General features: G+C 36.3%; 1 protein-coding gene across 4 annotated transcripts in view; it reads right to left on the minus strand.

The window, feature by feature from the left end:
• The window catches only part of MAP2K4 (mitogen-activated protein kinase kinase 4), a 128,255-nt gene that overhangs the window by 25,960 nt on the left and 76,457 nt on the right, over nucleotides 1-25,838 (minus strand). For all 4 annotated transcript variants that reach the window (XM_058559691.1, XM_058559690.1, XM_058559692.1 and 1 more), the window contains 4 exons: nucleotides 25,229-25,348; nucleotides 12,291-12,410; nucleotides 9,923-9,974; nucleotides 6,880-7,007 (listed from right to left, as the gene is read on the minus strand). In XM_058559691.1, the coding sequence (XP_058415674.1) occupies nucleotides 6,880-7,007; nucleotides 9,923-9,974; nucleotides 12,291-12,410; nucleotides 25,229-25,348 (420 nt within the window). The remainder of the gene's footprint in view (nucleotides 1-6,879; nucleotides 7,008-9,922; nucleotides 9,975-12,290; nucleotides 12,411-25,228; nucleotides 25,349-25,838) is intronic.

Here is a 25,838-nt window from a genome sequence, read left to right on the forward strand (position 1 = left end):
CATAATGAGAGTCCCAGGAAGAGAAGGAAAAAAAGGGCAGAATGAATACTTGAAGACATAATGGCCAAAATCTGTCCAAATTTGATAAAAGACACAAATCTATATATCCAAGAAGCTTTACAAACTCCAAATAAAAAAGTGCAAGTCACATCAAGGCTCATTCTAATCAAACTGTGGTAAGACAAAGGGAGAATCTTGAAAATAGCAGGAAAGCAGCAACTCCTCACATACAAAGGATCCTCAAGAATAACAGCAAATTTCTCATCAGAAACCATGGATGCCAGAGGGGACTACAATGACATATTTAAAGTGTTGAAAGAAAAACACTATTAAGTAAGAATTCCATTTCCAGCAAAACTGTCTTTCAAAACTAAAGGAGAAATTAAGACATTCACAGATAATCAAAAGCAAGAGAGTATGAAAAGACACTAGACAGGAACTCGGAATTACATAAAGAATTCCGGTAAAGGTAACTACATAGGTAAATATAAAAGCCATTATGATTATATTTTTGGTTTGTGACTCCTCTTTTTGTTTCTTATATGATTTAAAAGACAAATGCAAAAAATAATAATTATAAATCTATGTTATTAGGCATACAATGTTTATATATATGATTAGTGACAATAACGTGGCTTGATAAGCTGTGCGTATGTCCACGCCTGGGATCTGAATCTGCGAAGCCGGACCGCCCAAGCAGAGCGTGCGAACTTAAGTGCTACACCACCAGGCCGGCCCCAAGTTTTTGTACGCTTTTGAAGCTAAGCTGGTATTAATTCAAACATAATAACCAATAAGAAAATACCTAAAAAATACACAGAACAGAACGAGAAGAAAATCAGAAAGGTACACCACAAAAAAATCAAATAAAAAACCAGGCAGCAACAGAGAAAATAAGTAACAAAAAAGGTATAAGATACACAGAAAACAAACAACAAATGGCAGAAGTCCTATCTTATCAGTAATTATTTTAAATGTAAATGGATTCAACTCTGTAATCAAAAGGTAGAGAGTAGTAGAATGGATTAAAAAAACACGACCCTACTGCGTATGCCATCTGTAAGAGACTCATTATAGATCCATAAGTACAAATAGGTTGAAAGAGAAAAGATGAAAAAAGATACTCAAAGCAATAATAACCAAAAGTGAGCTGGAACAGCTATACTAATAATATTAGACAAAACAGTCTTTAAGTCAAATATTGTTACAAAAGACAAAAGGTCATTAAATATCTATAAAAGGGTCAATTCATAAAGAAGATATAACAATTATAAACATACACATTGAACAATAGAGCTGTAAAACAAATGAAGCAAACCTTGACAGAACTGAAGGGAGAAATACACAGCTCTACAATAACAGTTGGAGCCTTCAATACCCCACTTCAAAGAATGGATAGAACATTTAGACAGAAGGGCAATAGGAAATAGAGAACATGAACACCACCATAAACCAACTGAACCTAACAGACATATACAGAACACTTCACCCAACAACAGCGAGAATACACATATTTCTCAAGGAAATATGGAAATATGCACATGGAACATTCTCCAAGTCAGACCATATGTTAGTCCAAAAACAAGCCTCAATAAGTTTAAAAAGACTGAATCGTACAAAGTTATCTTCTCCGAACACAATGGAATGAAGTTAGAAATCAATAACAAAAAGAAAATTGGAAAATTCACAAACACGTGGAAATTAAACACAACTAAACAACCAATGGCTCAAAGTAGAAAATACTAGGAAATTAGAAAATATTTTTAAATGAATGAAAATGAAAATACTGGTTATCAACATTTATGGGATTCAGAGAAAGTAGTGTTCAGAGGGAAATTTATAACTGTAAACACCTGCATTAAAACGAAGAAGATCTCAACACAACTTTATAGCTTCGGTAACTAGAAAAAGAACTAAATTCAAAAATAGCAGAAGGGGGCTGGCCCCGTGGCTTAGCGGTTAAGAGCGCGCGCTCCGCTGCTGGCGGCCCGGGTTCAGATCCCGGGCACGCACTGCTTCTCCGGCCATGCTGAGGCCGCATCCCACATATAGCAACTAAAAGGATGTGCAGCTATGACATACAACTATCTACTGGGGCTTTTGGGGGGGGGGGAATAAATAAATAAAATCTTTAAAAAAAAAAAAGTAGCAGAAGGAAGGAAACAAAGATTAAAGCAGAGATCAACGAAACAGAATAAAAAAACAAAAGAGAGAATCAAAGAAATCAAAAGTTTGTTCTTGGAAGAGATTGCCAAACCTTTACCTAGACTAAAAAAACTAAAAAAAAAAAAAAAGAGAGAAGATAAAAACAACTAAAATAAAAACCTCAAGTGAGGACATGACTACCTACCTTACAGAAATAAAAAGGATTCTAAGAGAATACTATGAACAATTGTATGCCTACAATTAGATAACACAGATGGAATGGAAAAATTCCTAGAAATACACAAATTACCAAATCTGACTCAGAAGAATTAGAAAATCTGAACAGACTTATAACAAGCAAAGAGATTGAATCAGTAATAAAAAGCCTCTCAACAAAAACGAGTCTTATAGGAACTGCTAAATAATTTCTTTAGACATTTTAAAAACCTGAATGGTCACACAAAGGGAAAAAAGTGAATACCATTTTTTTTAGTCTTGTGTACACCTAGAAAATGAAAATTATACCCTGAAGAATAAAGTTCTTCTGAAACCAAAAAGACAGAGACAGACAGACAGACAGAATATGAATGAATGAATCAGTATTACCAAATTTGTTAAACAAGGCTCGGAGGAAGGTACACACATCAACAATTTCCTAATTTTGATGAGATATAACTTGATTAGATTTTCATGCCTAATAGGCTGTCTGTATTTTAAGAGATTACGTCAGGGTGTAAGAAAGGCCCAAAATAAATAAATTGACATATTTCAAAAAGCACTGCTTTAAAATGAGTTCTCATTTGTATTACCAATTAAGACTATCTTAGAGGGCCGGCCCGGTGGCTTAGCGGTTAAGTGCGTGCTCCGCTCCTGGCGGCCCGGGTTCGGATCCTGGGCTCGCACCGACGCACCGCTTCTCCGGCCATGCTGAGGCCACGTCCCACATACAGCAACTAGAAGGCTGTGCAACTATGACATACAACTATCTACTGGGGCTTTGGGGAAAAACAAAGAGGAGGATTGGCAATAGATGTTAGCTCAGGGCCTGTCTTCCTCAGCAAAAAGAGGAGGATTAGCACGATGTTAGCTCAGGGCTGATCTTCCTCACAAAAAAAAACAACAAAAAGACTATCTTATAAACAAATACGGATGGGCTTCTATTATAAGGAGAAGACGAAATGCTATTAAAAGACAGGGAAACTGACACGACTTTATTTAGAAGTCTCCATGTTAGAGGGCAGCAGGGCAGAGAAGAGAAGGGTGAGAGGGTATTGGGTGAAGGAATCCTTCGAAAATAAAAAGATTATGAATTACTCATTTGGAGGGGAACAAAGGAAAAAATTTGAGGAAATGAGTTTCTATTCTGCAAATATTTCAACTTCTTAAAAGAAAAAAAACATATCTATCAGCATTAGTGAAATAATATTATGTGCCTGTAATGTGATACAATATAAAGTACACATCATCCGTAAAACATTCACGCCAAAAAAATTTATAGTCTGAAACCAATCATGAGGGAACAACCAGACAAATGCATAATGTGGGACCTTCTAAAAACACTCCCAAAAAATCAAAGTCATGGGGAGAAAAGAAAAAAAGAATGGTCTAGACCAGTTTAGATTAAAATAAAGAATGTAACAGTTAAAAGCAATATATAATCTTGATGTGATCCTCGACTGACAGCTAAAAAATAAATTTATTTTGGACAACTGGGAAATCTGAGTATGAACTGTATATTAGATGATACTATGAAATTCTTGTTAATTATTTTAGGTTTATGTTTTAGGTGTGGTAATGATATCGTGGATATGTAGAAGAATGCCCTTTTTCTTGGAAGATATGCGCTAAAGTATTTAGAATGCAATTCATGATATCTGCAACTTACTTTCAAATGGTCCAGAACACATACATATACACATATACAAATATATGTATGTATATACATGTATATACGTACATCTATATGTACACCTAGATGTGTATGTATACACACACATACACACACCTAGATGAGGAGGTCGGGAGGTAGCAAAATGTTAATTTGTTTATGGAAAAACTTATGTTTAAACTCTATATTTTACACAGTTTTTATATTAAATAATAAGAAATCACAATTCTTATAGACTAAAGACAAATGATAAATCTTACATAAAAAGACAAGATACAGTTCTGATACCGTCTGTCAAGATACATCAAAGCAGAGTCAAGTCACCTAGAGGCTTGTAAAATTAATGCTGATTACATTCTCGTGCATCAGACAGGCCTCGGAAGACGAACAGACAGAAGCATTTCATTTAGTTCAGTAAAGACCAGAGGCAGAGTTTGTTACCACCCTGCCTACTCCACCGCCGAAGACGGCTGGCAGGAGAAGAAAAGCCCAGCACCTTCTGGGCCTGGGAACCTTATTTCTGCACAAAAACTGAAAGTCTACTTCTTCCTTAAAAGTTACCTGAATTCAAGTATTCAGCTCTATCTGGGCTGCAATTACTTTTTTTTTTTTTTTTTTTGTGAAGGAGATCAGCCCTGAGCTAACATCCGTGCTAATCCTCCTCTTTTTTTTTTTGCTGAGGAAGACCGGCTCTGAGCTAACATCTATTGCCAATCCTCCTCCTTTTTTTCCCCAAGGCCCCCCAGTGGATAGTTGTATGTCATAGTTGTACATGCTTCTAGTTGCTGTATGTGGGACACGGCCTCAGCATGGCCGGAGAAGCAGTGTGTCGGTGCGTGCCTGGGATCCGAACCCAGGCCGCCAGTATCGGAGCACGCGCACCTAACCGCTAAGCCACCGGGCCAGCACTGCAATTACATTTTTAAAACCTGCATAAATCCGGGGCCAGCCTGGTGGCATAGTGGTTAAGTTTTCACGCTCCGCTTTAGTGGCCCAGGGTTCGCGAGTTTGGATCCTAGGCAAGGACCTACGCACCACTCATCAAGCCATGCTGTGGCAGCGTCCCACATACAAAATAGAGGAAGATGGGCACAGATGTTAGCTCAGGACAATCTTCCTCACCAAAACAAAAAAACCCTGCATAAATCAAATATAATTCTTAGCCAATGTTACACAGCAAAAACACTTAGTCAACCCTGGAACGGGGACAAGCCCTAAAAGTGTAAATAACAGTTTACAGTTCATTCTCAGGGTGTCATTACTAAATGTGTAAATTATATGAATTCCCAAATGCTCCATGTTTCAATTTTTTTTATTTCTTGCTTTTGAACTTGTGATGAATGCAAGATCTTTCAAATTTTCCCAAGAATCTGACTGGCCAGTCAACATCCACGGAGCCCAAACTTAAAATGAAGGTCTCTTTTTGTATTAATATACACACACACACCCTCACACACCCTCTTACATTTTCATTTGTAGAAAAGGTGACAAGAAAAGATATAACAAAAATAGGGTACTGAAAATTGCAACAATTCTAAAATATTGTCAACAACTGAAAATTTTCAAATACAATATTTTTCAAATACAATGACCAGAGTGTAAATAGGCAACAGAACATGTACAAAGAATATATGTAATACCGTATCTTACACTATTTACAGACTGAGAGATAAATAAAAAGAGAGAAAATCGTTCATGTTAAATTTATTTTCAAATGATGCTGAAAATAAAATGTATTTAAGTTTTTGAAGTAAGTGTGAAATGCGGAGTAGCACTAAGCACACCCATCCACAAACAAGATAAAAAGGCTATAATACGTAGCCTATGATCATCCTTACTTTTCTATTGCTTATACCACTGGGTTTGGAAATACATAAATCAAGAGAGAAACTAACAAATAAAAGGAGAGAGAATTTCATTCAGTTCTAAGCTTGTCTAAGCTTTAGAAGAGTCTACAAAGACTGACACAGGAACCGCTGACAGAAGTGCCTCAACAGACGACTGCAAACCCTACTGTTACCATTTAGAGTGGTGTGCTGGCCCCAAAGAACCACAGCCGCACTAAGGAGACACCAGCACATAGGGAAAATGTTTAAAATACAGACACTAAATTTCCAATCAAATCTACAGCAACTCCAGGCTGTAGAACGGTCTGTGCACATACGCTGGGGTAAAATGAGTACGATACGTGTAGGAGGGAGGTAGAATGGCAGAAGACCTACGCACATGGTACGTGTAGGTCTGTCTCCCTGAGGAGAAAGAGGCTCCAGGTTGGTCAACACCTAAGGCCTCTACCATCGCATTTGTTAGTGTGCTTCATCCACCTCTACAGAAGTGACCAACAATATTCAAAACACAGCCTCAGGCTCTGTAAGACATACTAAGTTCTATTAGGAATTCAAGTCTTTCCGTTCTTCTCTAACCAGAAATAGAATCACTTAGTGGACTGACATTATTAACATGTCTACTACATACAACGTTATCTACCACAGTCAAGATAGCACATGGGGTGCCAGAAACGCAAAAAGGCCTTCTGAGAATGAACCATCTGGTTGATTAACAGAGTTAATATAATGAAGAAACAGTAATCAGAGAAGACCACAAATGCTAGGCGCCAGATTAGAGGAACAGAGTAAGACAATGAAACAGGAGTTCGCTAGGATAATTTCACAAAGTATCATGGGGAAGCCAGAACCCGAGTTTGGTCTTTAGGGAAGAGAAGAATATTCTAGTATGGTGAAACTGCGTGACCAATGGCAGAATCCTTAGAAGTATAGCACCCAAGGGCACAGGCTCTCTCTCTGTGCAATGACTGTCAAGCAAGAAGGCTTGGCCTTTGCACTTACTGCCATGTATGGCCTACACCCAGCATCTCTTGTCTTGGCAATGGAGTCCACAAGCTGTCCACTGATGCCAAAGTCACAGAGTTTAATATTTCCACTTCTGTCCAGAAGAATATTGGAAGGTTTGATATCTGCAAGAGATAGATGTCACTCAGTGTACAGTAGTCAAATGAGCTATATTCTAAAGTACTTTAAGCAAAAATATTGAAAAACCTTAGACAACATAAGTGATCAAGTCCTTAAAATTCAGAGATGTAAGAAGAAGAGAAAAATGAGAAAACAATTTTCTGAATGCTGATGCTTAAAAACTCAGTATCAAAAAATGCTTCACAATAAATTTAGGCATTCTGTTTTCATCAAAAGACATATTCATTTACTTGTTTCAAATTCATTACTCAAGTTAAAATATGAAAAATGAAATTAATCTATAAGAGTATACTAAACTACTTTACAATATGTGCCCAAGACTATACAACTAAATGCAAAGTAAAAAATTATAAACCCACAATGTAAAGTAGAGCTTCATCTAACTTAGAAAAAGTATCCAATCCAGTACATCTAAAAGACCACAAGGTTTGGGATCACAGAAGCAAAGCTTCAAAATCTGGGTCTGAAATTCACAATGTAACCTGAGGCAAGCTACTGAACTTTCACTTAGCAACCACACTTTCCTCATCTACAAAAGTAAAATAATAATTCCTAATTCACAGAGTTGTAGAAATTAAAACACCTAATATGGTGTCTGAACATTATTTGTACTCAATAAATGTATCTACTTAATAATTATTTCTCCTTGAGAGATTTTTCTGATTTTAGATGGCTTCATCAAGTTTCTCCCAAGCAACCCTTTCTTAGAGTCATCCTTGAGAAACCAGATTCATTTTTACCACTCCCAGAATGTGGTCTTTCCCACAAATTAGAGAAAGCCAAAACCCTTCCATCTGGTTCTCAGGTTTTATACAGTCTTGTCAAATTGGCCCCTAGGTTATCGCCTCTTCCTCACTGATAGTCAGATCACTGCCAGTATATGCTAATCAGTTGTCTGGCCAAGTCTCCCCCTTTACTCAGTAATTCTCTATACCTATCTCAATCCTTCTATCCATTTCGTGTCATTGTCATGGCTCAATGAATAAAAAGTAAGGATAAAAATAAGAGTAGAATACAAATATTTATCTATAACTCAGGTGACTTACAAAAAAAATCCAGATAAGATCTCTTACCATCACTGACACACTGACTGCCTACCAAATATCCATTCCAAACCACACCATCCTTTCTGATGGAACCCGCATTGGATTGAGGTATCCATCTCCCTCTGTGTAGCTCTATCCACACCTCTAAAAACTGGGTCCTCACTGGTCTAAGCTTATCAGGGTAGTTTCACGCTCCCTGCCAAGGGACCTAGTTTAGGTAAGGGCATGAGCAATCCTGGTGAATGAAACAAGAGAAAACATTAGAGACATATAAGGAAGATTTCCCTGCTCCTACGACAGCCACACAGGAAGAGAAAGCTGCCTTTTCAATAGGTTGTCGCATCTGGATGTGACACTGGGGACCTGCGTTAGCTGTTACTACCCTGAGGATGGAGCCAACACACTAAGGAGGGCAGAGTCAAAAGAATGGACCTTGAGCCCTAATCATATTGTGCTCGGAGCCACCCTATCTTTGGACTTATTACGACAGATAATGAAATCCCTTGAAGCTTAAGACAGTTATCAGGATTTTCTGTTACTTGTGATCAAAAGTACTCTAATTGCAACAAAAAAGCTACCGGTCCCAATTAATAAAAAGACTGCCATAAACTCATCATTTTATTTAGTAAGAGGAAAACCAAAGTTGTTTTTGAAGCCTTTCCCTTTAATTCAACTATGCCTCAGGCATTGTCTTAGTGCTTTACTGTGATCAGCAAGTTCCCCTAAGGTAATTGCCAAATGCTCTAAAGGTGATACTCTCATAATTACAAAACAGCCAGAAAAGGAGGGAAAACCCCACAACAAGAACAAGATGAACTACAAGAGAAAGAAAATAAATTTATTTAGGGACCTGACCCTACATAATTTTAGGCCAAAAGAGAAAATAAGAAGCCTACCTAATATTATTTTCAAGAAGCCTTAAGCCTGGCAAAATCAAATGAAATATTCTGATGTTCAAGGGTAACTAATTTCAGTGGTCCAGGGTGAACCCCAAACTAAAATTACGTAAATAAATGCCCCAATTACTAATTTCTTTAACCATGAGAAACTATGTTTCTTAGAATTCAAGGTTTTTCACTTCTCTGAATACGACCTTTTACTTTCTGTCCTATTTATTGTCATGTATTGTCTTGGATTTGTCCATTACAAATTTACTGAGGACAGTGAACTTGTATGCCTCTTCAAAGCCACCACCTCACTACCCTGAGTCTGGCATAGTAATAAATAGACCAACTATTTAATCTATTTGCTGAATTAAATTCAGGATGCCCACTGTCTTCCAATAGATCTACATCCAATGTTTAAATTTGGACCTGTGTCTAATAAGGCCAAGATCACTGTTTTCACAAATACAAATGCTTTAGAGGAATTTCAATGTACAATACCAATTAAAGAATCTCTCTCAGTTTGCAAAAATATCCTCTAAAGTAAAGAAGAAACACTTAATAGGGACAGTAACGTGCCTTTAAAATGCTCTAAGGTACTATCCCTCAGATTCCTCTTTGGATGTCCACAAGATGACCTTCAGGCCTTATTTGTACACAGAGAAACATTAACTATCAGGCACATGAACAACTATTTTTCAACTAAGAGTAATAAGAACTTAAGGCAAAATCTATTTCAATTTCTACGCCTATACTAAGCACATGCTAATAAGTTCGACTGAAATCTACAGAATCCCATAGGGAAAAAACCCTAAATTAATAATAAAGTTGTAGGGTACACATAGTATGTTTTGCTAAAAATACAAATATTTCAGGAAAGTTTATACAGTGACACTGTAATTTTCAATAATTTTTTCCTATTAAGGAAAAATATTAATTTCTAGTCTATAAAAAGCAATTCATACCCACCTCTGTGAATGATTTTCAAGTTTTCTTTTAAGTGGTTTAGTGCTTTCACAGTCTAGGGAGAAAAAGCAGAGATGGGATAAACAATCAATTTCCTTTTAATCAACACAAGAGTTCATCATACGTAACAGCCCACGTAGCCCTCTGCACTCTTTTAAGCTTAACGTTTCAATATTCTATTTTTTATGAATGATGATTTTAGATCTGAAAATTTAGTTGCCTTACAGGCTGTTCCCCAACAACTAAAAAAATCCTGATAACTTATAATTTTTTAAATGAGTCATTAAAAAGTTGTATAATGTTTCTTGTACCTTCAAACTTTTCAAGAACAGAAATATTTAGTACAAGAAAGTCCAACAGTCTTCTTCCATTATCAACCCTCATTTAATGTTTTTCCAAATTCTCAACTGCTCACAATCATTCACCCTCATTGAGTGCTGAGCCTTTAAAGTAATTTTTGCAGAGCCAGAATCTCTCTGCTCAGCCACTATCGCAATTTATCCAGAATTTATCCTATTGTTAGATCATTGCTCATGATCAGAAAATCAGAGATTTCTTCAGGAATGAAGGGAACACAGACTTGAATTAAAATTTCCACAACCTCAAACTGAAAGAGAACTAAAGAACAGGCCAACCATCTGCTATAGAAAGGTCAAGTCTCTGCTGCCATCGAGCTGCTGCGAATCAGGACTGCAGAAGAGGCAAACCTGTCATGTTTCCAGTAGCTAGGCTCCTGTGTTCACTGGGTTATTAGTCAGCAAGAAGAGATTTAATACAAAGTAATTTTAAATGTTGTGCTTAATGTAAAGGGTGATCACCAAGTCTAGAAACACAGGCAAATACATAATAAATGATTTATTAGAGTACTTATACTACACATATTGCGATATACGATAAAACAATTTTATCTGTTTTTCGACTTCATGATCACCCTGTTGTCTAGCGGTTAAGAGCAGGATTCTGGGATCAGGCTGCCTGGGCTTAAATAATTTACCACTTACAACTGTATGAACTTCAAAGCAAATTAATTACTTAACTTCTCCATGCTTCAGATCTGTCATCCTTAAAAAGGGGGTTATACTATCTACCATAGAGAGTTGTTACAAAGAAAAAATGTCATAAGACCTTGGCCTAATGAAAATAAACATTCAATAGCTATCATCATTATTCTACTATTGTTCCACTATAATTATTATGAACAGTAACAAGTTCCAAGATAATACTGGGTTTGGTATACTGGAGAGAGATGACTAAATTGATCAATACAAAATTCCATATACCTATCTGAAAATAAGTAAGTTTCTAAAATAACTCAGCTTCTTTTTATAAAATTACCTGAAAGGATATATATCTTAATATTTAGCTCATAAAACATTTAAATTTAAGCATTAATTCAGCTAAATAACTTAAAATATTAATGAGTCCTATTAATCTTAAGATTATTAATGACTAGTTTAATCAAATTTTTAAAATTCCAATTATACACACACACACACCTCTTACAACTAAAATACAGCTCAGAACTGTCTATATATTTTTAACATTAATTGGCAATTATCAGGTAGACTACATTGGAGGTGGAAGATGTAGCGAAGAAAGAGACAGGAAATTACATGCAATCAGAATATTTATCTTACAACTTCCTATAAAATTTAGTTTACACATCCACTAACCCAGGTCATGAATTAGCTCAGATTCTCAAAGGTTTGTAAGAATCTTATTAATTTTACTCCAAAAAGAAATTTTTTTGTGAAAAAAATTGTCGACTAAATGATTTAGAGCAAGAAAGAAAACAATCGTGAATTCACTTTCAAAACTATAAACACATATGCAAAAGAGTAGCTCTTCTCTTTTTGGTACTCTGGTAAAAGTGAATTGACCAAATTAGCAGTAATGCTGGCTACTGAAATGGCTTGTCAAAAATTGAAATGGTTTAGACTGGATAACCTCAATCTTAAACCACAGGAAATAAACTTTGTCTAGAGTTTCAATCAAGGGACCTCAAGGAGACTGCTGTGATTCAATGACTGTGATAACATAACTTATTTAAAAATAGTTAAAGCAACAGGAGAAAAAAGAAATGGAAAACTGCCTTTTCTAGTCTTCTTTACAGCACACTCTATTAGGGTTCATTGTGATTTTAACAAAAAAAATATTGTAGTATTTATGTAGAGCATATTTTGAAAACTGTTCTTATGACTTGTGTTAATTACCCCACAGAAGTGATTTTGTCTCTATTCCTACTACAAATGATTTTCCAGGAACGTCAATTACATTCTGTGAAGGACATTCAGATATGTGCATTCAAAACTCCAGCAACATCTTTATATAAGTTTATATAAAATGAACAATTTGAAAACCAGGTACTTACTGCTAAAGTGATTTTGCCTAAAATTTCTTCTGGAATAACATCATCTAATACACTATATACATATTTGTAAAACTTATCAAACGAGGTAGACATGAGTTCCATACAGATCCAACAGTCACCCTATAAAATAACAAATACATGTTATTCTTATACATCTTAATATTAAGTACCACCTTTCCTTTACTTAAAATAGGAATACAATTAGAGAAGAAGCAATCTTCTTCTTCTTTTTTTAATCTCAAACTAGTGGTAGTTTTTGGTTCCTTATTAAAGCCCTGGGCAGAATATTCTCCTCACGTTTAAACACAAACTTATTTGCCCAATTTTCCCCACTCTTAATTGTAAGGACACAGACAGTCTCACATAGGAAACTTTTGTCTTTATAAATATTTCAAATTTTGCCATAATTAAATATAAAAATAGAAAATATGTAGGAAACTGTTCATTCTCACTAACAAAGAAAATAGGTTACAGTAATCTTGAGATACTACATAAACTTCTTACGTTAGTAAAAAAGAAAGAAAAAAAATACATGAAGCAAACCCAATGCCTCAAGTCCTTGTCAAATGCCACCTTCTCAGTGGCTAATACTTAAAATGCCTAACATTTAAAATGCAAGTCATCCACTCTTAGCATCCCCTTACCCTGCTCTACTCTGGACAGCTCTTATCATCTTTTAACATAAAATATAATCTACTTATTTATTATGTTTGTCATCTATCTTCCCTACTAGCACTTATCCTCCACCAGGACAGGGGCTCAATAAACACTCCTTAAATGAATGAATGCTGGCTATAATTAAACTGAATCATTCAAAAACTGCTGGCTGCATTATAGAGTGTTTTTAACCAGTTTGAAGGCAATTTGACAACAAAACAAGAGAAATAAAAATGTTTATACCCTTTGATGGAGTCATCTCATGACTGAGAATCTAACTTAAATAGTCCATAAATTACAAAAAAAAAAAACAAAAACAAAACTAGCAACCACTGAAGTATCTCACAAGAGGGAATGGTACATTATTAAAGGGATTATCTAAAATTAAATTATCTGGAAAACTATACAGTTCATGAGAGGTATGCAAGAGAAAATGTAGAATATAAGCAGACATCATGTTATAATGATGTAAAAGTATGTGCACATACAAACAAGTACTACAAATTACCTTATAAGAGTGAAAACAGCTATGGGGATGATGACAAAAATTATCTTAGACGATTTTGTTGTTACTAATTTATGGATCCAGTTGTATCCTTGGAAATTTTCTACCACTATTCTACCCCTCAAGCCTGACCTGGATTGATTATATAAGAGATTAATGCCTGTTAAAGTAAAATGGCTTGTCCAGAAGAGCACTGCTAATTAGTGATAGAGCCATGAATAGAATCCAGTCTACTTAACTCCTTTCTCCTATCAACACCTTCGATGCAAGGATACTTAGATGCAAGGATACTTACCTTACTCGAGACAAAGCATATCTTATGATGGCTATTGAGATGGTAATAGCACTCTTACAATAGGACCACCTGCTACAGCAGTCGTGTAGCTACAGGGCTTCACAGAATGCTTCTTTTAAAGCTATTTGACATAGTGAACTTTTACTTATGTTTTCTTATTTAAGTCTTTCTTCTCTGTCTCTTTTTCTTTTGAGTGCTCTTGCAGAATGACTCTCACAAAAGACTGAGCAACACCCTTCACCCAAAACACACACCTGAATTTACTGTAATCTAAAGACACCATCTCAATAGATTCACTAGAATTTTTTTATTAGAGAAAAAGATAGCACTTAACTCATCTACTTAGAAAAACAGTAAGGAAGGAACTTAACTTCAGTAGTACAGTGAAGTGGAAAGATCATTGATTTAGCATCTGAAAGGCCTGACTTACTATCCAGGCTCTCCCACTTTCTACTGATATAAGCTTGAGCCTCCGAAATGGGGATTGCCCCATCATCCTCAATGGTTTACTATAATGATCAAATCAGTTTACATATGTAAAGCCCAAAATGAAGTGCCTGACAGGTGCTCAAAGCTATAGCTAAGAAAATGAGGAGAGAAAGGGGAGAGATGGAAAAATAGGAAGGCAACCAAAAGAGACAGACAGACCTGGGCAGAGGGGAAACAAGGGAAGAAGGAAACGGAGAACTGAGGCTGAGACGAGGAGGTGTGAAGGAGCAGTCAGCTCCAGAGAGGGAGGTCTTTGTGGTTTCTAAGGCACACAACCTAATGTCAACTTCTCATTTCTTCTAGCGGTTCCTTTTGGCCATAACTGAGAATAGACAACAGCAATGAGCTGCATTTAAAAAAATGGAATGGTCTGAGCTGCCTCGAAAAGCGGTGACAGCAACATTACTTTCAGGTTCAAGCAAAGATGAGATGATGACACGACTGAAATACAAAAGTGGAAGTTACTGTATGCGGTGCTGCGAAAAAAGATGGAGGATAATGAAAAAGTGAACCACTAAGATCAAGACAAGGGTTCCTAGAGACAAGATCCAGATAAAACCAATAACGTATTTATATACCAACAGGAACAACTTAGAAAATACAATGCTTAAAAAGACACCACTCACAATAGAGAGAAAAATTATAAAGCACCTAGGAATCTATCTAACAAAAGAGGCAGAATATTTATGAAAACAAGTATAAAATGTTACTAAAGGACATAACAACCTGACCAAATAGAGAGGCAAAGCATGTTTACAAATCTGAAGACTGAAGATCATAAAGATCTCCAATTCCCCCAAACTAACCTAAGAATTCAGTTAGATTCTAATCAAAATCATCATGCATCTGGACAAGCTGATCCTAAAACTTATACAGAAAAGTAGAACCAAAAAAGACTATTTTAAAGGAGGAGGACTGATCTAAGAGACAAAGACTTTTTATAAAGCCATCATAACAAAAGACGGGGGGGGGGGGGGAGTAAACATATCAATGCAACAGATTCAAAAGCCCATGCACATATGGAAATTTGATATATGACAGATGCAGTGAAGCAAATAGTGGCAAAAGGATGGAATATTCAATGACTGCCATTGGGACCAGTGGCCTTCCATATAGAAAAAAGTTAAATTAGACCATTACTTCAAATCATTCACAAATAAAAATATGAAAACTCCCAAATGGATTTTTTGAAAAGCAAAAGTGTAAAACTTTTCATAAGAGTTCTTCATGACTTCAGGGTGGGAAAAAATTTCTTCCCAAAAATATACATAAAAAGAATAAATCACAGGGCCGACCCCATGGCTTAGTGGTCAAGTGAGTGCGCTCGGCTACCGGCGGCCCGGGTTCGGATCCCGGGCCAGCACCGATGCACCGCTTCTCTGGCCATGCTGAGGCCACGTCCCACATACAGCAACTGGAAGGACGTGCAGCTATGACATACAACTATCTACTGGGGCTTTGGGGGGAAAATAAATAAATAAATAAAATTTAAAAAAAGAATAAATCACAAAAGATAAGACCTGTTAGGGGCTGGCCCCGTGGCATAGCGGTTAAGTGCGTGCGCTCCGCTGCTGGCAGCCCGGGTTCAGATCCCGGGCGAGCACCGACGCACTGCTTGTCAGGCCATGCTGTGGCGGTATCCCACATAAAGTGGAGGAAGATGGGCACAGATGTTAGCTCAGAGCCAGTCTTCCTCAGCAAAAAGAGAAGGATTGGCACGGATGTTAGCTCAGGGCTAGTCTTCCTCACACACACACACACACACACACACACACACACACACAAACAAGATAAGACCTGTTAAATTTAATTCCATTATAATGAATATTTCAGTATGATAAAGGATACCATACCAAAAGTTCAAAAATAAGACAAAAACATCTATTGAGATGTAAAGACACAAAGGATTGGTACTGTGAATAATAAAGCATCATGCTAAATTAATTAGAAAAAGACAAAACTTAACAGAATAATGGCAAAGGGAGATGAACAGGCAATTCACAGAAAAGAAAACTTAAACACACAAGTAAAAAATTCTGTACCTTGCCAGTCACTAGGGAAATGTAATTTTAAAACTGAGATATCACTTCAGACCCACCTGATTGCCAAAAATGAAACATTTAATAATACCAAATGTTAGCAATGAGATCTGTGACAATAAATGCTTATAGCCTGCCCAACAAACACTCCCCCTTTGTTAGGTACAATGTGCCCAACTAAAACTACATTTCCAGGCCCTCTGTGTAGAGAAGGGCAGCCAACGAGCTATCGATACAAACAGCTGGTTGATGAGTCCAGGACAGCCTGTTTAGTCCTTCCCTCTTCTCTTCCTACGTGTGGGCATGATAGCTGAACTCTAGGAGCCAACTTAGACCACGAGGCAACCTTAACAGTGGAAACCACAAACTAAGTAAGCCATTAGCAGTCTCCATCACTGACACCTGAATACAATTCCTGATACAGAAATCTTCATTCTTACTGGTAGGAATATAAGTTAGCATAACCACTATGAAGAGAAATATCACAATATCCACTAAGGTTGAAGATATTTATATCATTTAACCTAGCAATTATATTTTTAGGTATATACTCTACAGAATCTGTAACCTGGGTTGTCAAGGAGACATGCAAAGGGAAGTGCATTTTTACATTGTTTATAATTGCAAAAAATTAGAAATAATCTACATTAGGATTATTAAAGAAACATAAAAAATGGTATATTTAATCATTAGAATACTAGATAGCAGTTAATATAAATTAACCAAACCCATATATTACAGATCTGTATTTACATGGACAAATCTTGAAGATTATGCTGAATAAAAAATGCTATGGGGGATACATACAGGATGATTCCATTTATGTAAACTTTGAAAAAACATAAAGCAATACTATGCATTACTCAGGGTAAAATACATATTTGGAAAGCCTAAATAACAAGTTGAAGAAAACATTAACTTCAAGGTAGTGTTTAGATCTGGAGAGTAAAAAGGGGAATGGAATGGGAGCTTCAACTGTATCTATAATTTAAAGACAGCTAAAGAGTAAATATATCAAAATACGAATCTGTGGTGTGGGTACACGGCTATTCTCCTGTAATTTTCTGTATGTTTGAAATATTTCATAGTCTACAAAAAGCAAGAACTACCTTAAGAAACTAGAAAAAAAACAAATTAAACCAAAATAAGTAGGAGAAAGGAAATAAGAGTGATCAGAATGAAAAATTTAAAAAACAGAAAATAGAAAAACAATACAGAAAATTAATGTAACTGAAAGTTGGTTCCCTGAAAACCTCTAGCTGGACTAATTAGGAAAAAATAGAGAAGGTGCAAATTACCTGTATCAAGAATAAGTGGGAGAGAGATGAGGTAACATCACTATAGATTCTACAGATATTAAGATGATAATAAAGGAACATTATGAATAACTCTATGCCAATCAATTTGACAATTTAGATGAAAGGGACACATTTCTTCAAAGAAACGAACTACCAAATACCAAAGATCATTCAAGAAGAAACAGATAACTTGAATAGAATTCTATCTTTGAAAGAAATTGAATTTGTAGTTAAAAATCTTCTCACAAAGAAAACAGCAAGTTCAAAGGAGTTCATTGGTGAATTCTACCAAATATTTACAAAAGAAATAATACCAATTCTATGTAAATTCTTCCAGAAAATTGAAAATGAGGGAATATTTCCCAACTCACTCTATAAAGTCAGCATTACACTGATACAAAAGCCAAACAAAAACATTATAAGGAAACTATAGATCAATATCTCTCATGAACATAGATACTAAACTTCTAAATAAAATTTTAGCAAATTTAATCCAACATATAAAACAAGATAATACACCATGATCAAGTGGATTTATCCCAGAAATGCAAGGTTGGTTTAACATTTGAAAAGCAATCCACATAACTTACCATCATAAAAAAGAATTTTTTTTAAACACCATACAATCACCTCAAAGATGTAGAAAAAGAATTTGACAAAACTTTAACATCCATTCCTGATAAAAACTCTCAGCAAACCAGGAATGGAAGGTAACATTTTCAACCTGATAAAGAACATCTACGAAGAAAAGCCTACAGCTGACATCATATTTAATGGTAAAAGCATGAATGCTTGCCCCCTAAGATCAGAAACAAGACAAGGATATCCACTCTCCCCATTTCTATTCGACAGTGTACTAGAGGATCTAGCCAGTGCAATAAGGCAAGAAATAAATAAACATACAAATAAAAGGAACCCAAACTGAAAAGGAAGAAGTAAACTCTCTTTATTCATTGATGATGTGATAACCTATGTAGAAAATCTGATGGAATCCACAAAACACTACCAGAACTCCTAAGTGAGGGCCAGCCCTGTGGCTTAGCGGTTAAGTGCGCACGCTCCGCTGCTGGCGGCCTGGGTTCGGATCCCGGGTGCGCACCGACGCACCACTTCTCCGGCCATGCTGAGGCCGTGTCCCACATACAGCAACTAGAAGGATGTGCAGCTATGACATACAACTATCTACTGGGGCTTTGGGGGAAAAAATAAATAAGTAAATAAAATTAAAAAAAAAAATTTAAAAACAAAAACTCCTAAGTGAGTTTAACAAGGTTGCAGTACACAAGATAAATAAACAAAAATCAATTTTATTTTTACATATTAGTCACAAAACAAGAGGAAACAAAGTTTCTTAAATATCACTTATTAAAGCATCAAAAAATTATTAAATACTTAAGGATAAATTTAACCAAGAATGTGACAGACTTGTATAGTGAAAACTACAAAACATTGCTGAGAAAAATTAAAGATGTAAATAAATGAAGTGAGATGCCACGTTAGTGGGTCATTACACTTAATATTGTTAAAATATCGATACTCCCCCAATTGATCTATAGATTCAGTGTAATCCCAACCAAAAACCCTGGGATTTTCTTTGTAGAAACTGACAAGCAGATTCCAAAATCCATATGGAAATGGAAAGGATCTGAAAGAGCCAAAACAACTTTAAAAACAATAGAGTTTAAAGACCAGCACTACCTGATCTGAAGACTTTCTATAAAGCTAGAATAAACAAGACAGTATGGAATCAGTGCCAAGACAGGAAAGTGGATCAATGGAACAGGCTAGATAGTCCAGAAACAGACCCACACACATATGGACAACTGACTTCTGACAAAGGTGCAAAGGATATCCACATAGAAAAATGTAAACATTAATTCGTACCTCTCACCACATAAAAACTAACCCCAAATGGATGATAAATATAAATGTGATATCTAAAACTGCTAGAAGAAAACATAAGAAAAAAATCTAAATGATCTCAAGTTAAGCCAAGAGTCCTTAGATACAACATCAAAAGCACAATACATAAAAGAAAAAACTGACAAATTGGCCTACATCAACATTAAAAACTTACAATTTCCCAAAAAACACTGTTAAGAGTATAATAAATAAGTCCCAGATTGGGGGCAAATATTTGAACTCATATACCTGATAATAAACCTGTGTCCAGAATGCATTAAAAAAAAACTCACAAAACTCAGTAACAAGAAATAAACAAAACAAGAATTTTTAAAGAAACGGACAAAAGATTTGAACAGAAGCTTCATCAAAGAATACATATGGTTGACAAATAAGCACACAAAAAGTTGTTCAACATAATTAGAGAAATGCAAATTAACAGTACAATGAGATTTCACCACACCTCTATTAGAATGGCTAAAAATTAAACAGACAGACCATACAAGTGTTGGAAAAGATGTGGAAGAAATAAAACTCTCAAACACGACTGGAGGAAACTGACAATTGTGCAACTACTTCAGAAAACAGCTTGCCCATTTTTTAAAAAAGTTAAACATACACCTACCATCTGATCCAGCCATTCCACTCCCAGGTATTTACCCAACGGAAATGAAAGTATATGTCTACTCAAAGACTTGTACACAAATGCTCAAAGCAGCCTTGTTTGTAAGAGACTAAAACTGGAAACAACCCAAATGTCCATTAGCAGGTGAATGAATAAACAAACTATGGTGTATCCACACAATCGAATACTACTAAAACTACTCAGCAATAAAATGGAACAAACTATTGATACATGCCACAACATTAATTGCAAAATAATCATGCTGAGTAAAAGACGACAAAAAAAAAAAAAATACACACTGTATGATTACATTTACATAAAATTCTACAAAATGCAAATTCATTTATAGTGGCAGAAAACAGATCTGTGGTTGCCTGAGGATGGTGACAGCAGAGAGGAAGTGCACATTACCTACGGGGCACAAGGAAACCTGTGAGGGATGGATATGGCATTGTCTTGACTATGGTGATAATTCTACAGGTGTATACATTTGTTCAAACATATCGAATTGTATACTTTAAATATGTGTGGTTTATCGTATATCAGTTTTACCCCCATAAAGCTGTATTTAAAACTTGCAAAGGGGAAGGAAAGGGAAAAGAGAATAGGAGTAGAAGTCGAGGACAGAAAGGGAGGAGATGATTAAATTCAGCTATTATCACTGACTTTACTGTAATCTGATGAACTTCTATAATCACAAATTACTCAGAACACTGTCTCCTAGGGGGGTCGGCCAGGTGTCATAGTGCTTAAGTTCGCATGCTCTGCTTCGGTGGCCTGGGGTTTGCAAGTTCAAATCCTGGGTGCGGACCTATGCACCACTCATCAGGCCATGTGTGGCAGCATCCCATACACAAAATAGAGGAAGAAGGGCACAGATGGTAACTCAGGACTAATCTTCCTCACCAGGAAAAAAAAAAAAAAAACCACAACAAAAAAACCTATCTGCTACACTAGAATTTCCCCAACCTCAAAAGATATTTGAAATAAGGGTTTCCTTGCTATTATATTCTGAAAATTTATATAATAAAAGACACTTTTTAAGTGATTCTAGGTTTCAGTACTGATAAGATAAAGGGTGGGTACAGGCCTTTAAGGAACCTATAGGCTAAAAGTTACCTTTATTATTCAACACTGTCAAGCTCTTTTTTTCCCTGTCTACAAAGTCTGAAAATGACTTTAGAAACCTTGCAATTAGGTGTCTTACTAACTTATCTAAATCACATCCAAGTTGTACTTTGGGCTTTTTATTTAAGTTTAGCCCCATCCTCAAAAGAAGTATACATGGGTGGATACAATGGCAACAAATAAGTTACAAACCTCACTGTTAATATTATCCACTGCTCTGAAGGAAGTTATGGAACTTCCAGAGCCTCAATATTACTCCACCCAAGATTAGTCTCTACACAGTAGCTGCAAGAAGAAAAATAACATCTCACAAACTCCTTGATTCACGGTTGATTGAATCAGACCAAGAGCTGATGTCTTGTGGTCACATAAATTATGTGAGATGACATTCTCACAGTGACAGGAATTAGAAGCATTTGTCTCTCTCATAGGGATGGTACGGTAAGAAGTCCTGACTGCATACCCTCACCTCCATTCTTTCCTTCCATGAACCCAGAGTTCTGTGTCTATTATTGGAACTGAATGTCATGTCGCCAAAAAGATCCTTTTCTTTTAAGTGATGAATTTGGAAAGAAAAATGTTTCTCTAAACCCTTATTAAATCTGGTGATGGGCCGGCCCCGTGGCTTAGTGGTTAAGTGCACGCGCTCTGCTGCTGGCGGCCCGGGTTCGGATCCCGGGCGAGCACCGACACACCGCTTCTCCGGCCATGCTGGGGCCGCGTCCCACATACAGCAACTGGAATGGATGTGCAACTACGACATACAACTATCTACTGGGGCTTTGGAGGAAAAATAAATAAATAAAATCTTCAAAAAAAAAAAAAAATCTGGTGAATATTCTGAACCTTTGTAACTTCAGGAAATACACTTTGACTATGTACTCTTTAAAGGTGAGCTTTCTATTTCTAAAACTTCATTTTTTACTATTCAGAAAGTACCTATCACTTCTTCCATTTTAAGATTTATGGGGAAGTTTATGTTCACTCTATCTAGGCACTGTGACTTTATACAACCAAACTGTATAGTTCCTAAGCCTTCATTCATCATATTCAAAAATTGTAATGTCTAAAAAGATTTCTTTTTTTTTTTTTTGCTGAGGAAAATTTGCCCTGAGCTAACATCTGTTGCCAACCTTCCTCTATTTTCTATGTGGGTTGCTGCCACAGCATGGCCACCGACGAGTGGTATAGGTCCCCGCCCAGGAATGGAACTTGGGCCGCCAAAGCAGAGCATGCCAAAATTAACCACTAGGCCACAGGGCCAGCCCCCAAAAAGTAGATTATTTTTTAAATGAAGCTAAAAGTTCATCCCTGGACCACTTGTGGTATAACAGAAAGAAGAGTGAGATTTTTATCTTTGAAGTTCTGTCTCTGACACTTACTGGCTGTGTGACTTTTGTCAAATTAGTACTCAAATTGCACTTTCCTCTCTGGAAGAATAGAGATAATACCACCGGACCCCTGACACTGATGTGAAAACAATATACGTGAAAACTATAGAACATTCAATAGATGTTAGTGCTGACAGCTGTATATCTCAACTCCCTTCAACCCTCCTGAGATATAAAACTGAATTTTATCCAGCTATTCATAAGAAACCATAAGGATACGGTCCATATACTATTCCAAGCTTTCTGTTTTGTTTCCAATAACTTTTCAATCACGGATATCACTTACTCTGCCTTCTCTTCATAAAATCAGACTTCCACACTATCTAGCCTGGGGCTATAGATTCAAATGTTGTTTAAATGAATGATTAAATAAACATGAGAAATAAATTGGTGTATTCCAGCAATCAGGAGGTGAATTAGGGTTAAGATACAGCCAGTGAGAGTCTACAGTGACAGTGAACACAGCGCTGGGAAAACTGACTGTGGCATCTAGTTAGGAGAGAAAATCTAGTCCATCCTCTAAATAACTACTGTTCAGCATAAGATGTGAAGAGTCAAGTGGCCAGAGGATTTAGTTATTATGAAGAATAAACTCACGGTTTAGGGGAAGTAGGGAGGAGAAGATGGCAAGGTTCTTGTGCAACATGAAGAAAGTTCCAGATTCATGACCTTACAAACAGAACAACACTATGTAATACTTAGGTCCAGGATACAGTTATGTACCTGAATACACGACTGTATACTGAGGCAATGTAACGCTGACATGTGCAATGACGAAGGAAGTTAACAAATTCACTGTATCTGGTCATAAAAATGAATATTCAAGTCATAAAAAGTACAAAGATAGGAGTAGACAGAAACTATATAAGTGTAGAATTAACAGTGATTAGTTAGTGATTCCACAAAGAAATGGGCTCTACTATGAAGAAGAATGCTTCTGGTTATTAGTCACCTGTTAAGAGCACAGAAAAATAAATTAAAAAAATTTCAGGATTGGGTGGAGAATTAATTGACTAACCTTCAAGGTCTTCTCCAAGTATAAGATTTCATATATTTCTATTCAGTGTTACATTCAGTCTTGTCTTACAACATAGTATTTTTTAAGTCAATAACTACAATAAAACCCCCAAGGCTACACTCTTTGTGATCCAGTGCCAAAAAGAAGAGAGGGATGGAAAGGGTTTTTTTCTCTCCAGTTCATAACAACTCCCCGGCACCAGCTCATCCTAACATTTGCAAAATGAGAATGGTATTTTCTTAAGAGAATTTAAGGGCCAGCCCCCAGTGGCCTAGTGGTTAAGTTCGGCGTGCTCAGCTTCTGTGGCCCAGGTTCAGTTCCCAGGTGTAGACCTATGCCACTCATCTGTTAGCGGCCGTATTGTGGCAGCAGCTCAAATGAAAAAAAAAGCAGGGGGAGAAAGGCTGGCAACAGATGTTAGCTCAGGGTGACTCGTCCTCAGAAAAAAATAAAATAAAATAAAAAATAAAAATAGGGGCAGGCCCAGTGGCGTAGGGGTTAAGTTCATGCGCTCCACTTCAGCAGCCCGGGGTTTGCAGGTTTGTATCCCGGGCACGGACTTAACGCACTGCTCATCAAGCCATGGTGATGGCAGCCACATATAAAATAGAGGAAGATGGGCACAGATGTCAGCTCAGGGCCAATCTTCCTCAGCAAAAAGCAAACGAAAAAAAAAAAAGGAGTAAGACTGACAACAGATGTTAGCTCAGGGCTAATCTTCTTCACTAAAAATAAATAAATAAAAATGAATAAATAAATAAAAATAAAGAGTATTTAAAATGCTTAAGAGTTCAGTTCAAGTCCTCCTCAGCTAACTAAATATCACAAGTGTTTGATGATTGTCCAGGAGACCATACATTATTTGATTCATTTACAGCCACCTTTACTCCCTAGCCCTAACTCAGTTCCCTGCTTTAGGTACTGGGATGACTGGAAATGAGTAAATGAGCTGACAGTTGGAGGCAGAAGTGATAACCCCACATCAGGACAAAGAATAATCAGAGGTCAAAAGGAGAAACATAATCATGAGACAAAGAAATTAGAGTTCTAGTTTGTACATAAAAATCTGGATAACAGAATTAGATAAAAGAATTTCTATTATAGTTGTTAATTTCCATGTTTGATGGGTTTTCTTGAGGATTGTGGGTAGGGATGAATAAATGCTTACATTAAATGTGGATACATTTGATGACAGAAATGAATAAAAGTTTTTAAAAAGGGGGTGGGGAGACACTGATGGAGCTCAAGGCCAAAACAGATAGATCTAAACCTGCAGCAAAAGGGTTAATATTTAGAAGTCAGCTGATATGTCGGGTTCCTAAAGAACAGAAAATATTTATAAATGAAGAAAGGAAATATAGGATTCACAAATGACACTCATAAAAAAAAGTATGAGATTCACCCCTTAACCAAAGGAACAGTAAGTGGTAGAAATTAATGTGTAGATTATCACGGCTATATACTAAAATACTGAGAAATTAAGTTACTACTAACGTACGGCATTTAACTGAAAATTAGAATCTAATCCTGCCATCCTCTTCTTTATTCCAATTAGATTTTGTCAGCTAAAACCCAAATAGTTTATTCCTACCTCTCTGAAGAGTGCACCATAAAATTGAACAATGTATGGGCAATCACTACTCCGCATTACTACATCCAAATCCATGAGAAGTTGTTTTTGTTCTTTTTCATCCACTGTTGACCGAATTCTCTGGAAAAGAATGACAAAAGATGTCATAAAACCATAAACCAACTTCAGAAAACAGAAAAACCACTACCACAACAAGACTGAAAATTTCCAAGCAAATTTCACAAATACTAACCAGACATAAAAATTATCATCTTCCTTAAACTTTACAAGAACAATTTTTATCACAGAAAAACAAAACAGTACTTAGGAATTTTTTTTTAATTTTATTTCTTTTAAGAAAACAGCACTTAGGAATTCTTTGAAGGACACAGGGCTTTTAAGCAGAAGCATTCACAGATGATGCTGGAAGTTATGCAACAAAGTTCCTGGGCAGTGAAAATTAACCCCAGGTGCAAATGTAAAGAAAATCATAATGAACTACACTTTAAACTGTTTTCATGTGAAAAACCATAGCTAGCTTCACATACACTTTTAATCACCATTTCAGAAATGTATGGAATCTAGGCATTCAATGCAAGAACAGCCCTCCTCACTCCCTGGCTCCCTACAC

Source organism: Diceros bicornis, chromosome 18, assembly GCF_020826845.1.
Source record: "Diceros bicornis minor isolate mBicDic1 chromosome 18, mDicBic1.mat.cur, whole genome shotgun sequence".
Taxonomy (NCBI): Eukaryota; Metazoa; Chordata; class Mammalia; order Perissodactyla; family Rhinocerotidae; genus Diceros; species Diceros bicornis.